This window comes from Hyposmocoma kahamanoa, unplaced genomic scaffold (genome assembly GCF_003589595.1).
Source record: "Hyposmocoma kahamanoa isolate Upper Pololo Valley unplaced genomic scaffold, ASM358959v1 100021, whole genome shotgun sequence".
NCBI lineage: Eukaryota > Metazoa > Arthropoda > Insecta > Lepidoptera > Cosmopterigidae > Hyposmocoma > Hyposmocoma kahamanoa.
The window spans coordinates 2441362-2457829 of record NW_020653200.1 but is presented as its reverse complement, the minus strand read 5'-3'; the positions used below and the strand labels follow the sequence as shown (position 1 = coordinate 2457829).

Here is a 16468-nt window from a genome sequence, read left to right as displayed (position 1 = left end):
TTAAAAATAGTCGATACGAAAATAGACCCCTATGCGAAATGTCGCACATGCGCATTTCCTACTTCAGTCCAACCATGAAAATACGTGCAGCCAGAAAATACCCGGCCAATAATTTATGACCAAAAATCAAAGTATATAAGGGTCGCTAAAAATTAGACCGATGATTCTAGCCCAAACAAACTCGATTCAAACGGAACCCTTTATACTTGAAACACAAATATATGTATACTTTGAGAACTCTTTTTTTTAAATTATTTTACGACTTTGGATTCAAGCTGTTCAGTCGAAATAATAGATTTATTAAACAATGGTCGGGAAAAGGTGTTCCATATAATCCTTTATTTTTTCCATCCTCCTAAGATATAATTATAAAGATATTGTCAAGTTTGAATACGGTTGAATACGTATGTTCGTAAATGCACAAATGATCTACCCATCTCCACTCTATTCCTATCCTAAAAAAATACACTGATTTGAGGGTAGGACATTCCCCGTTTGGACATGTTCTGTCGCAACTATACCGCCCTAGCGAAAGGTCGCTTTGATGCAATATAATCGTAGCAGTTCTCCAATGGATATACAGAAAATCATTTTACATCATTAATCTGTGGGAGATCAGAGTGAGCAGCGCGAAATTCCCTTAACACCTGAGCACTACTACTAACTATCGAAGGAACCACCCAAGGTCAGTCAGTGCGTTCACCTATCCCATTTTAGCCCCGTCATAGCATTGTCCTTCGAGCTGAGTAGTTTGGTCCTTTGAGCTGCATAGCATGGTCCTTAAAGCCGCTTAGCATGGTTCTTTGAACCGAATAATTGGTTCTTCGAGCCGAACTGTAAAAATATAGTTTTGTAAAAATAATATCTTTTTTTTAAATGTTACGGCCCCATCGAATCGATAATTTCGCCAATGTAAAGTAAAAATGACTATATGCGGTAGTTTTATAAAAATTATGACGGACGCCATTAGCAAGGCCGCTACGTCCCACGAACTCAAAGTACGATGCGGATCGGAATGATAATTAGTTTTTTTTTAAATAGGCTTATCGCGGTTAGCGTTTTAGCCACGTAAAAGGTTTTTGACCGTGAAATTCAATGAAACTAAATGACTTTAGTAAGATGGAGAAAAAGTGAAAAAAGGGATCAGGCGAGGAACTATAAGGGCGCGTTCAAATTAGCCGCTGTTAGCCGCAGCGGCAGGCTAGCAGCCGCGCGGCGGCCGCGTGATGGCCGCGCGACTTTCACTTTTCGTACAATTCAAGAAGCGCTGCAGCAGTGCGACAGTCGCGCGACCGCCGCGAGGTTGCAACGCTTCAAGAAATTGTATGAAAACTGGCAATCGCGCGGCTAAATTGAACGCGCCCTAACACTTAAATAAACTGTTTGTATAAATATTATGATCAAAATTATATTATTTTTTGTAGTAATATCCAATTTTTTTTTATACCGGTGAAACCGTGGCTCTGTAATCTGGGATTAGGTTTCGTTTGTACACTCGTTCACCTTGCTAGATTATAGGGGCTATAGTTATCGTTTGCGATTTAAGTGAGTGCAGCGAAGTTGGTGATTTTAATCACATCTTTCTAAATTGCCCTAAATTTTATCGTTCCTCTCTTTTCCGGTATTTTATTCAATCCCATGTGCCTCTTCCCACTTACAACTCTTCTCTATTCACTTATCTGTTTACATTTATTTTAGAAAATAACAAAAAATTTGTAAAGTTATAAAATCGAGAAAAATAATACAAGAAAAAGTACAGCAACAATAATCCGTAAAAAGTACGGTATAGGTACCTATATCGGCCAATGATTGTGTGAGAGTCGAATCCATAAAGGATGGAAAAAAACGAATCCACCACATCTTTGTAATATGTGGACAGAATTTCATTACGTACTTTATTTTACTTTGGTATACTTATAGGAGCTGCACTTACAATCAACATAATATTTCATCGTCAATTGACAGGTTCACAAGTTGTTGAACAAATTGGTCTATGAAGGGTTACTGTTACATTATTATATCTATCTCTGGTATATTCTATGATCCTTCGAACGAATCGATGGTCAGTCAACGCGAACGCATCAACCAACCAACACAAACACAAACGCCAGCGTGGAGAACGTCAAAGCAGACAAAGTGCGAATATTACTTGACGTTTTTTATTAGTTCGTGAAAATTCGTTTCTTTACATCATATATTACTGTGCAAAAATGGATTCTTCTTTGGGGAAAGTGAAAACGAGAACCGTCGACGTTCTACTGCTGCTTGTACTTTTTACTTTTAGCGTAAATGGTAAGTTGCAAATATTCTTACAAACAAAGTATTAAAGGTACATTCTTATTCAGTAATCATAATCCTTAGTGTTTGTGACGAGATGACGTCAATAGGAGGCTAAATAATTGCGTTGTAGCGGTTATTTATTGACTGTCATGATGATCTCGTAAGACGTGAAAATCGAAAGACAGATTTTTAGGTCAAGCTAAAATTTCGTGTTCATGCCGTAGGACGTCGAACGCAACAAGTGTGTTTCACAACACTCAGAAATTGCCGTTTCCTACAGTTTGTTGTTATTATGGCGATGGATTTTCGCGTAGGGTGGAATATTATTTGAGGAGTACCTACGATATTTTCACATTTACTTACTTACATTGTCGCTGATGAGGTTATAACCTTTACAGTACTGTTTTGTAAACTCAAATAGCTCCGAAATTTAGACTATCGAATGTAGTTGTAGGTATGTAAAAACAGAGCATTTCCTGTATGTAAAGACCGGTAAGTTTGACTAGTTTTCTTTTTTTAGTTATATGGGATCAGTATTCATATTCAGACACATGTGCAGATCTAGTAATTTTTTATACACCTGCACTTCTTGTTTGTTCAGAATTATAAAAATGCCTAAGATTTAGAAGGACAGTACTCATGAAGTGAAAATAGAATATAAATTAAAATATTAACTGTTTAAATTACCAACTTAAATAGTTAATATTTTAATTACGCCATAATGGAAACCCTGGCCACACATGTGTTTGTATAAATGCTGTCTCTGACTGATAATACCAAATGAAGTTACCAAAAGATTTGATATTTCATAATTTTTAGTTATTGATCAATGGCTATAAAATAATTTGGCAAATCATTACATTATATGAATTACTCCTTATCAATACAAGTGTGATCATACTTTTTTTAACTGGACTTTAACTACAATCACTTTCTACAAACATTCAACATTTAATAAATATAGGCCGAAATATGAAACAATGCATTGGTGGCGTATGGTGGACAACTGGGTTTTAATTTGAAGATGAAACAGGATTGATGCATTGGTACATTTATCAGTCCAGAGTATTCTCAGCATCCACCTCCAGCACAACATTTAGATTGCGTCAATTCTTTGTCTTGTCCTGGGCAGAATTATCCATGCAAATTAAATCATTAATTAAAAATGCTCAAATTAAGCTATTGAAACAGGACAAAGGTCTACATTTTATGCTTTGAATTGTCGCAGTGGTTTTTTTTTCTTTAACCATATTCACAATCATAATCGTATGGTACAAATTCACTAGCTCAGTATAACCAACACTTACAGCATAGGTTCCCAAACTGTTTGACTCACTACCCATATAGTCAAGACAAAATAAATTAATGCCCACCACCACAAAATCAGAAATAATTGAAAACACGTTTCTTTTTGTATTAACTTTACACAAAAAATTACAAGGAAATAGTATTATAAGGGGTTTTTCAACAAGAATGTTTTGTAAATCAAAATAAAACAATAAATTTAGATGACAATCATTAAAATTTTTATTATATTAAAAAAAGTAAGGTTTGGCAATTATTAATGAGAAATGATATCTGATAAATATCCACCACAACCACAGTTACAGACGTCAATTGTTTCATGAAAGTATTTAAGCATTTTTTGACAAAATGGTGGATCTATTTCGTTAATCACTTCACGAATTTTGAGTTTTAAGACTGCAATTGATTTGATTGGCTCTGTTTAGACTCTGTCTTTAACATAACCCCATGAAATATAATCCAGCAGAGTTAAATCACATGATCGATTTGGCCACTAAACTGCTGAATTTCATGAATTTATGCGATTGGGAAATTTGGTGTCCAATAAATTCATCATTTGGTGGCTGTGTGACTATTTTAAGCCTTTGAAAGTCTTAAAAATGTATATAAAAGGATTAACATTTTTCTTATAATCTATTTCACCGACTAATTCCATAAATGCTGTTGGTTACCAATATTGTATCCGAAACCAAATTGAATGTTTAACTCGGAATAGCTCCAAAAGCCCTTTGATTCGAGAACGATATCCAATCACACTTTTTAAGTTAAAATAGTATAATAAGTTTCACATTAGGTTAAAATATCGAAGAGTTCTGAATCAGGGTCCAGGTGGTTTCTACACACGCAGGGAGAAGAGCTGTCTTTAGAATTTCTCCCTCATGTATCATAAAGGACTGCCTTTCAAATTAGTCACAGGTGGAATTCATGTGAAATTCGTTAACTGGTAAATTTGGATATAATAATCAAAATTAAAATTCACTCAATGAATAAAATTGACAGTTAACTTTGTTGGTAGGTCAATGGGATAACTGGATACTTCTGAAACCGGCACAGCCAAAAAGTAATGCGAAGAATAAGAAATGATATTGTTCTCTTAAGAAATAAATGAACATAAGAAGTTTAGTTAATAATTAACTTAAGGTAGGAATGTCTTAAGTTTTTTATGAGTGACAAATCGTCGCCTTACTTTTTCAAACTCGTATCTTAAAACACATAGTTAATAAAATGTAAAAAATGGATTGTATATGCAAATGTTGCAGGCTGATTTCTCATCACATTTCCTTCATATTTACGCACTGTCTTTTACCTATTCTTAAAGTAATGCATCCAAATTAACACCCTTGATAAGAAATTTAAGATAAATAGAAAGTTTTTCCATCTCCTGAATAATCACTCTTTATAAGACACGAGTTTGAGAAAGTATGGCATTGAAATGGTTTATTTGCAGACTCAAAAATGATTATTATAAATTAAAATAAATAGAAAGCTTCTCCAGCTCCTGAATAACCACTCTTTATAAGACACGAGTTTGAGAAAGTAAGGCATTGAAATGCTTTATTTGCAGACTCAAAAATGGTATATGCTAGGACTTCCGCGCTATAGGATCTCTTGCCAATTTGCAAGGACTGATTCTTCCTATGCCATCACTAACATATATGGCATGTCATAAGTACGATACGTGAAGTAAGAGTACAAAAATCCAGGGTCTAAAAGTAACTTGATCAATTGCTTCGTAAATCAGAGCCCAAAACGAGGTGTTTGAGTTCAAAGTTTAAAAACCTCGTTTATAAAAAAAACCATTGTTATTTGTTGCCAAATAGCCGGTTTCTTTAACATTTGCTAACCCCGTACCTATAACGAATAACGTCATACACAAAAACCCTCGAGATCAAAATATCAAAACGGGTTTTATGTCTTTATTTTTTTATTTATTATTAAATAGGTGCTTGAACAGGTTTGTGCGAGGTTAAATGTATGTGTTTAAGGCCAATGTTTGTGTCCTCTGAGATTTAATTAACGATTGTGTGAAGTTTAAAAGTAGATAAAATGTAAAAATGATAAATGAAAAGTTAAATGAAACAGTCAATGAACGGTCAAATATTACTTGTTGACCATTGACCTACCAACAAATGGACGTCGGGTTCGCGCTAAAAAGTGTCCTCTACCTGTCCACCTATAGGGTGTTAAAATCGCATACAGAGCGTCAATCGCGCAACAGTCTTCGTTTGTTCGCGACTGACAGCGCGGTTGTCAATCATGCAGAACTATTTATTAATAACTTGTAAAAATTACTGCAGTAAAGTGTAAAGACAGGATTTTGTATCATATTTTCACTAAACATATATATTGTGTTATCATAGTTTTCATTTAAAAGTGTTATTTGGTACAGTTTTAAAGTATTTAATTTATATATAAATTAATCGCAAATATAAATTACAAAAGCAAACAAAATAATCAAATAGCAAACTGTCCTGATGTAAAGAGACCCTTTACGTCAATTTCAAGAAGCCTAAATAAACTTCTTGGTCATTTTCAATTGTTCGAACTATAAGCGATTGAAATATTTGGAACAAAGAAACTATAGAGTCGTGTTGATTTTAACCTTATTTTTATAATGACTTTTTATTAAACGTTAGCAATAACTAACAAAATATTGTTGTACCCGTTGTACTGCTTGGAATTACCTATCAGAAATCAGAAAATACATTTGCCCGAAATAACGTTAACTCGAATTTTCATAATGTCAAATGTATTTTTTTAGGAATATTACAAAACAAAAGCTAATTTTGGATTTGTGTTCTCACAAAGCCAAAATTAGCTTTTACTTAGTTGCATCAAAATCACTTGAAAGCGTAACGGTTTTATTATAAATCGGTTTTCGGAATTACGATATTTGAGTTTATGTTTAGTTGTAATATCGCTACATTTCTTATTGTACAAGCTTATTTTCACATTTGTAGTAATATTTGTATATATGTATCTGCCCAACTCTTTATTATATCTTTAAGTGAATTTGTACGAAATTCGACATAATAATAAATTAATTAATATTTACGAGAAAGGCTACTCCATTACTCTTATGTTCAAGTATTTTTCAGTCGAAGCTAAATATGGTGCATTTTGTTAAGTTTCCAGTAGAAGCTGAATATGGTGTTATACTGAATATTTTTGCAAGTAAAATTAGGCAGTACTGCAATGACGTTACAACTTAAATTAAATGTTTTAGTATTTTATATTTCATTAGATGTCACTACGTTTGTATAGGTTAACTTCGGACATTTTTTTTAGTGGTTTTTGTATTTGACCCGATGTCCATTTGTTGGTAGGTCAATGTTGTTGACGATATATTTATTAAAAAAAGCAATCTATTCTTCTTCTCTTTTAATAGTTTGTCTTAACTTTAACAGCATAGTTCTCAGCCAGTCTAACGATTTGTATCTGTCACTTTCGCCCATTCATTTCTCATGCGCCCTACACTCATTTCTAGTCAGGCAGAGTAAGGTAGTGAGGAAAAACATAACATTAACATAGAGGCCCGACCTGTTTACGAATCCACATGTGAATGACTTGCCTTATTTTCATCTTGAGTAGAGAATATTTTTAAAGAATTGCACATCGATCTTGCAAGTTCATGGATATTCAGATCATTAACATGTACTGATTCCTTGATAATTTCTAAATTACCAGGACAATTGTTGAATCAAAAACACCTGCGGAAGTTGGATACTGGACAAAGAAAGAACTATAATGATGACCTCGAGAATTAATTATGATTCTAACTTTGATAAATTCCATAATTAATTATACGTCGTTATTATTCGTCGGGCGCAGTGCCACTTAGATTTTTGCCATTTAAAACTGTGTGGCGCAACAACTGCTATGATAAAAACAATCATTGATTCATAATTCCAGAATCGAAAAGAAACAAAGGACCACTTTTGAAGCTCTTACCAATAAACCGTAGCTTCATTATTCTTAGCAAAATTTATTAGTCGACCGAACTTCATATAAAAACACTTACGATTCACCTAGGGAAGGCTTAGAATTGGTAAAAAAAATACATGTGTGACGATTTTATTTTTGGTTTTTTAATTTCGCAAAATTTTACAAGAGACACAAGTGTTATATAACAAATACCACCGATTCATCTACAATGGGGTCAATGAACGAATACGTTATTCCGTCTCAGTCGTTTGCGTTGGGTCAAAATGTACAGTAGGGTCATTGTTGTATTGTCAAAAGATATGAAAAACAGTACAATACATGAAATAGTTCAGATGAGTGCACGCTATGATCACTTTTAATTGGACAGGAAACAACAATTTAGAATTAAGGCAGATCGAGTTCACACACTCTGCGTGTTGTTTACGTTTTGTGCATCGCTCTCATGATCTACACTTTCATTGTTATTAAACAGTTTCGTATTTTGGGGGAAACCGCACAGAGAGACCTTCAAAACATTGCGATGTTTATTGTTACAATAATATGTTGTGTTTTTTTTTATCATAAATCACATCGACCATATCTTTATTTCCCATGATATATCGAACCTCGCACAGAATGTGTATCAAAAGACGAAATACTAACATAAACGTAAAATAAAAGGACGATTAACCTACACTTGTACGGGATCAGTTATGTAAAATTTCACATGTAAAAAACAAAAATAATCGATAACACGAGTGCATGAAATATGTACGTGTCATAATTACAAATGGGAAAAACTGCTTACTTTTTTAAACGTTTAAAAGATGTGCTTTTTTTAATCGTTCTTTTTTAAACGCTTCTTAGTTCGAAGCTTCCAAAATCGCGCATGGAGCAAAATCGCGCAAAAGCGCATAGACTTTTATGTTAAAAAAGCTTGCAACGTTGTGCTGATAGCGAAAAGCACGAGCAGACTACTAAATGTTTTAATAAGTTGATTTGTAAAACATGAGTTACATGAGTTATGTTTTTATTTATAAAATATTATCCATATTGACGAATTAATTTGTTTAGGAAACATAGATAGCGAGACTTGAAACATAAGCACGATGTTAACGCTTACGCTTAAATTGAAAAGCGTGCTTTTTTTAAAAACAATATTGCAATATATAATATACAAAAAAGCAAACTTTTTTAAGTGCTTTTCGTTTAAACGCCCATCTCTAGTTGTAATGTCTGCGTGGGGAACTTGCTAGCGACTGTCGCTTTCGAACTTGTCATCATTCCGCCTGTGACGCCTGTCCGTGTCTTCAGTCTTCCGAAAAGCTCCATCCGCTCGCGAGTAGATCTAATCTATAAAATATTGCAATTTTAAGTAAAATAAAAACTATATTATGATTTATTTTATACGTAGTAGATCGAAAACTATCTTCTTCTTCTTCTTGGGGTTCCTCTCCTATCGGTGGTTGGACAACATCATGACTATCCTGACTATTGGCCGCTCTAAAGACCTAGGTGGTACTGCAGCCGAACCATTCCCTCAAAATTTTCAACCAGAAGTGCCAGCCAATACTTCTTTTCCAACGATTTTGCCTTGGATAATAAGCTGGAGTAATTTGTACTTATTGTTCCTCATAATGTGGCCGAAGTACGAAATTTTCTTGCACTTAATGGTGTTTATAAGCTTCACTTTTTTCTTCCGTTTATTGAGTTCTTCTACATTTGTGACCCGGTCACGCCACGAGATTCTCAAAATACGGCGGTAAATCCACATCTCAAAAGCCTTCAGCTTCCTTGTTATGTTCTTTGTGAAAGTCACTGTTTCTATGCCATACAGTAGGACTGAGAAGACGTAACAACGTACAATGCGCAATCTCAACCCGAGACTCAGGTTTCTATGACACAGCACTCTATTCTTTTTGAAGAAATTTGAACAAGCCATTTCGTTGCGGACTTTAATTTATTGAGCATGGTTCCATCCTCTATCCCAACAAATAGCTTTACCTTGTGGCTTCTTTGAGATCAACAAGTATTTTGGTCTTTGCAATGTTGATGCGTAATCCCTGTTCCATTTCCATTCTATTACCCACTTCATCGACCATACTAAACAGTTTCTGTAGCGATTACAGATCTCCAGAGACTAAGACGGTATCAACCGCGTAGCGTATGTTGTTGACAGGGGTGCCGTTCACAACAACACCAAAGCCCAAAATTATCCGATGACACTTTCTTGAAAATCTCTTCATTATTAATTAAAGAATATTAAAGAGAAGTGGCGCTAATGTACAGCCTTGAAGTAGCTTTGAACAAAAACTAGCGCGGTGAGAAGGACAACTACGGAGAGAACGAAATTCCGCATCTCGATTGAGAATTAATATATATATCTAAGGTACTCCTCAGGTGCCGCCGGGTCGAACAAAATGGAGAAAAGAGTTGTTATAATTCTTAAAAGGAACACAAAAGACGGAAATGTGGTCATACTTACGCAATGCTAAGACGAACCTAACACAAGTTAAGTGACTCTGACTGTCTTAGCTTTTTGGGTAGGTGTAGAAGTGTCATGATATAAAATAACGATTGCTCATCCATGAAAATCCTAAGAGCTATAGTTGTGGGGATTCCCTGCATTTTTAATATGCACGTATTGTCGCCAAGTTTTTTATTCATCGCAAATCAAGTTATGGAGCTTTTAACTCCTATTTTGTTGTGGCCGGTTTAGGACCGCGGTTGTATTAAGGAATTTTTGAAGATACATATCTAGTCCGCAGGTTTTACCTTGCATTTCTGTGTTTGTGAACAAACTAAAGCCGAGAGAGAATGGCGCTGGAATAGAGGAGGAAAACAGTCGAACTACAACGTGTAATAAGAATTTTAATTAATTTGTCTTCGTGCGCAATCGTAGCTCATAAACGATATCCCGACCTTAATGGTGCTGTTTTTACATAAAATTGTATTTAACGGTTGTCTTGTTGGTTCTTGTACCTTGTTATTTTTGTTACAGCATATACTACATACACGGTGGAGGGTACGGACTACAGTTTCCCGACTCCTCACTTGCATAGTCTCGATGTCCGGGTGCGCCGAGACACCGCCGCCCCCGGTGCTGCTGTTGCCGCGGCTGCCCCCGCATCTCCCACCGGCTCAGTACCGATTACCATGGCGACGCCAGGCAAACCGCCCCACTCCTCCAACGAACCAAATCGCACAGAACCAAATCGCACAATAAACACCAGTAAGTACAACTCCTCAAACAATCTTGTTTGTTCAACGATTAAGCACTATGAATTCTGGATTCCTAAGATGCCATAAAATATTGAAGTTTTACAAATAAAATTAAAAAGAAAGCATTTATTGTGATTTTGACATTGATCCGGTGGGGCTCTTGTTTTTTTACTGTTTATATTTGTTTCTTTAGTATTAAAACTATATATCTCCGACCTACTTGCGACATAACAGACGAAAAAATATTAATAAAAAACAATTTTAAACCATGCTTAAAATACAAAAAATTTAACATATTTATAAACTAACATAGCCTATATAAGTCTGTTATAGGGATGTTCGCGCATCATAAAATCATCAAAGCGGAGATTATGTTTTTTGTTTAACGCTTTAGAGGAGTGAAATGACTTAATTCTTGGATATTTAATATTTAGCACTTTCAAGATATATGTTCTGTATACAACACAAATAAATACAGTTCAACAAGTAGAATTGAATAAAAAAATACTTTCCTTAAATGCAATCTCGCGTTAAAAGCGCGCTAAAAGTAGCTGCGTGTAACCGCTTTAAAGCCTTCAAAAAACACTAAAACATTTGTTTAAATCATTCTTTATGTTCATCTTCAACCATTTTTATACTTTAACTTGTACGGTTGCAGTATCTACAAAGGTACTGTCACTAAAAATATTCAATTTATAGAATGTTTTTGTAAAACAATCACATAAAAATAAATGGCTGTAATTTTAATTTAATTAAATGATTAACAAAGAAACTGTTGATACTTAAAACAAAGTTTCGGCACACGGTTTTTACGCCGACCAAGTTTATGTATGACGGTGGCGCGGCACACATGTCTAGTTTGTTATGATTTATATACGGATACTTATTATGCAAAATAAATGCTTATAATTGTTATAATGTTATTGTGAAAAAATACGTCTAGGATCTAGGAACGAGGAAATACGATCTAGGAGTAACAAATTTTTCAAAATAGGTTCCGGTATCTACCTACTCAATCTAGTTGGACTTCGGAACGTAGCAAATTAGTGGTCAGGTTATTCGGCCTGTGAATTTATTTATGTTTTAATAAAGTTCTTCCTTTAATGTTTTTATTTTAAATCTTTTGTTTTGGCATAAAATTAAACTCCAAAATACCTCGCTATCGGTATTGGTTATCGCGAAATAAAAATACTGTATAGAGGTTAATTATTTTAAACAAATGTCAACTTATCTCATATGTACACACTTACCCGGTTATCGTGAATAGCTATCTACAAAAGGTCAATGTACTCTCACTTCGATGTTTAACATTTACACATATTTCTTAAAGCACACTCTTCTTAGTTTACACATTTAGGGAGTCATTATAGTTATTAGAATAATATGGTTACAGTATGCAGTATGCTTGTAAGTGGTTAATTAATACTTTCTAGAATTAACTAGTAATAGAAAAATTAAAGTCAAAGTCTGTATTTGGATTCGCTATTAGTTACTTTTGCAGACTGCCGACCTAATTGCCGGAGCCGTTACGCAACTTTAAACTTCTACAAAAACGTTTAAATGGCCATTATACATGTAACTTAAACTCAAAGATAGGCTGTATTTTCCATTGATACGTTGGTTGGGTTGTTTTAGTGTTGGTTTGAAGGAACCTGAATATGGAACCAACAGACCACAAAATGGAACCCCTTAACTGCGCTGCTAAATTATTAAAAGATTTTGTTGCTGATTTGAAAAAACTTTCTTTCTTGTTTCACACAAATGTTACAGTAATTCCTAAAATATAAAAATCCTTGAAAGATCATGGCCCATAATCTGACCCGGTTAATGGATGTTATGTACAAAAACCACATTCGTTTTAAATTGTGCAGTTGTAAACTACTTCTAGGCTATGTAAAAAATTTTGAAAATCAACTACGTTAACATCTAATATGGCAATAACGATTTAATAATGTGAAACATGTTTTAAATTGTGTGAAAACTTTTAATTAGGTTATAGTCAGACTCTCTGTCAATTTTGACAGTAAGTCTTTAAATATCGTCACACTCATGCACGCAGCCTGTGCGATCGGTTTAGTAGGAAAAATATCGGAATCGTCCTCTGGGTGTTCATTGAACAACAATAAATACAAAATACACGAATATTTCACACTAACGTACATTTTTAAATTAAAAATACATTTTTTCCCCATAACTTCCTCACTCACAGTCCTAATTCAGTACTCACAGTAAAACGAACACATACCATTGTAAGTACACATATTATGCTATAAATCTAGCCATATGTCATTTATGTACGCCGTAGGTATGTTTTTTATACTTTGGTGGGCGACGATCTTTGATAAGTGCATTATTTAAAAATTTTAAAAACTATTTTAACTGGTAACAGGAAAATGTTAGATCTCGTGGTATTCTTTAATACCCTTTTTTGCAATAAAGAATTTGTTAACGAGTTTGGGGCAAAACCCACATTTATGTTATACCCCACTTCCTTAAAGCAGACGGTTTGGATTATTTCATATCTCTGTATTGAAAAGTAGAAAATAGCCATTAGCTTAGCAATTAGTGCTAATTTGCTAAATGAGTGGTTCTGAAAATGGCTAACTCTTTAAAAATTCCACCATTAACCAATTCTTGAAATGACCAATTCTATATAAAATGCAATTGTATAAACTGTGTCAGTTTGCGTACGGATATGAAAGCAAGTTTACCCCTGAAAAAAAATCCTGTGATGTGCCTTTAGCTACAGCTAAGGTAAGGATCCACAAAATTATTCTCCATTAAGTTTAATTAATAAAGCGTTAAAAATATGTAATACATATATTTAACTACTGTTAAATTTATAGTGTCGACCTAGTTGAAGTATGATTGCTCCTCACGCTGAAGGTTATTACTCCGAATCAAAGCACGTACTTGTAGTGTTGTTGAATCCTGTGCAGTTTTTATTATCAATTATCGCTTCTTCCGGTGAATATAAAAAACTATAAAAATCTTAGCAAACATATCAATTTCCTAACCTTCATTGGGCGAATGTGGTGAGTACTGCCACTGTCCAGGTTTATGCTGTTGTCATAAAACTGAATACAGTCTCATGGATGTCTCTAGGTGATTCCACGAAATAACCTGAAACCTGGTCACGTCATCGTTTCGTTATACGCAGTTAAAATATGAAACCCGATACCCCTCATTATCTTGTTTACATTAAGTGCTAATTGCACAGGTGTCTCACACGAATGCCAAACACATGATACACGACTTGAGCAAGCGTTATCTTTATAATTTAGATTTAAAAAATCATATTATTATATTAATTCGTGATATAATTTCAGGATTAAAATTAGCAGGTTCTGTGAAAGTCCCACATTAAAAGAGTTTTCGTGAAAAATCTTTATATTTTTTACGTGTTAATAGTAGTTGTGAACTTCTTTTGCTACTTGAATGGGGACATTTTGCTTACGATCTGGTTGCTTCAATGAATGTGATAAGTTCACTGTAAATGCTTTTTTTATTTACAATAACAACTTTTATGTACATGCAAAACAATAATAATATTGATAAAATTTGTTATAAACTAGTGAATATCTTAAGTGCTAAACTTGCATTTGAATGAAACCTGCAATCTCTTACGACCAAACACGAATTTATTATTGGCTGCAATTAGGAGACATGATTTTCTAGCTAATATGAATTTTATAAATCCACAAACATTTTTTCTGCGGTGGATATGCTGTTACAATCGAATCTCAATTTGTGACTCCGCTTTTTTATTTATGCATCCATGTTTAACAATAATTAACAAAACAACAAACACTGTCTTCAATTTTAATGGCATTAAAAAAATTGCATATACTCAGAAACAGTTCCATCACGCACGAACGCACTTGCGCATATTATAAAAATAATCATATCCAGTACATTTTTCACCGATTTCTAGCTACGCTTGATTGCAAATATTCCTAATGTAAAACGCACGATTCATGAACTACGCGCTATGTTTGTCGTGTTTAGATTGCTTACATATCACACTGTTAATACAATAGTGTATTAACTTAAACAGTGCGTTTTTTTCAGAATCGAAAAACGTATATGCAATTTTTTACTGGTACCAATTGACGGGACTAACGAAACGAATTTGTTGGCCTTGTGGTAAGCAATACGCCTGCCCATAATAGTGGCAGTGCCACGTAGAGTTTTCAATTACAAAGATCTGAGGGGCACTGCCACTGCGCCCGTGACCCTGAGACATAAGTTGTCAAGTCCCATGTGCCTGTAATTTCACCCGTACCCTTACCCTTCAAAATTGGAATGCAGTAATGTTCACATTACGACTTGTATATTATGTATAGGTTAAAGTTTCAAACATTTCAACGACGTGTAAAACATTTCGTACTATAAATCTGTACTTGAAAAGTTACCATATCTAGTTATTGCTGATCTGTGTAACACGTTTCACTGTCTTTGCAGGTTCAACAGCGCACTGATTGGGTTTTTGAAGTAATGTTTCAAATTTACCCATATTAACAAAACAATAACGACACGATCAAATTTGCTTGTTTTTTATGTTTTTTTTATAGTAGCCTAATTTATTTTTAATCATTGTAAGTAAACAATACTTATGAATTAGTTGAGAGTGCAGCACACTCGCGTATGCAGAATATATTTATTAATGTTTTAGTTACTCCAAGTTCTCACTTAAGAGAATTGTAAATTCTTATGAGAAAAATTTTCTTAAATCTCACTTCAAAGTTTATTACAGACATCTAAACAATTTCCTACTTGCCAACACATTTAAAAGTAAAAGAGATATAATAGTTTCACATTTTTGCATAAGATTTTTTTGTCCAGAACTTGTTCACAAAAAGTTTGTCTAGTTTTGAGTTGAGTAGATATCTTTTGATTGTTTCTTACAATATTCTAGCGACAGTTTTATTAACGTGAAAAGAATCTGATTCTTCGTTCAGGAATAGTATAGTTTTGAATTTCACATAGTTTGTGTTACAATATTATTGTAACAGCAGTGCGGTTTGTATGTAGAGACATTTTAATCCATAACCAGTCTGTGTTGCCTGTGATGACTAACTTAAGGTTATAGGAAATAAAACTTTTTCCGGATTTAAATCGCGTATATTTGTTTTTTCAAACAAACCGACGTTTCGGGCCCTTTACAGGTCCCATGGTCACGGTTGACTGAGGTGGTACAGTCTTCAACCAGTTATGTCTAATATTAATGCAAACCACCCTATTTTTTTCACTATAGTTACAATAGTTATTAATTAAATACCTTATTTTTAAATTTACAAAGAGAACATTCCAATTTACGCTACATTAAGTTTTACAAATGATTTTATTGAATGAATTTTTATTAAGTTTAATTTATTATTAATTATTAATAGAAATTAGAACATATAATAAACTAAAACATATTAATTAGTACTGCAGTCTTATGTCTGTTTGGGATTTTTCATTAGAGGAAATACTGGATCCCAAACTGGTGGTACGGAGAAACCATCTTCCCTGTTGAAATTAGGATGTTTTTTAATTTCAATGGCCTCTCGCAGAATCCTGGGTAGATAACGGACTTCTTTTGCAAGGACCTGGGGTTTGTCAAACTTCATTGAATGTGTAGGTTTATCCATGACATGCTCGCAGACTGCAGACTTGTTTACGCGACGGTGTTTGACATCAGCTATATGTTCTTTGACGCGGGTACAAATACTTCGCTTTGTTTGTCCAATGA

General features: G+C 34.0%; 1 protein-coding gene across 1 annotated transcript; it reads left to right on the top strand.

Moving 5' to 3' along the window:
- The first annotated feature begins 2109 nt into the window (after positions 1–2109).
- LOC113240234 lies at positions 2110–10818 on the top strand. The gene is made up of 2 exons (XM_026477486.1): positions 2110–2292; positions 10511–10818. Exons 1-2 carry the CDS (start codon positions 2211–2213, stop codon positions 10816–10818), a joined length of 390 nt encoding a protein of 129 aa, XP_026333271.1. The 5' UTR covers positions 2110–2210.
- Positions 10819–16468: the final 5650 nt, after the last annotated feature.

What these genes read in the sequence shown, in the direction of transcription:
- LOC113240234 (XM_026477486.1), top strand. Translation starts at nt 2,211, where the DNA reads ATGGATTCTTCTTTGGGGAAAGTGAAAACGAGAACCGTCGACGTTCTA. An exon ending in TTTTACTTTTAGCGTAAATG is followed by an intron (nt 2,293 to 10,510) that starts GTAAGTTGCAAA and finishes TTTTTGTTACAG; the next exon opens with CATATACTACATACACGGTG.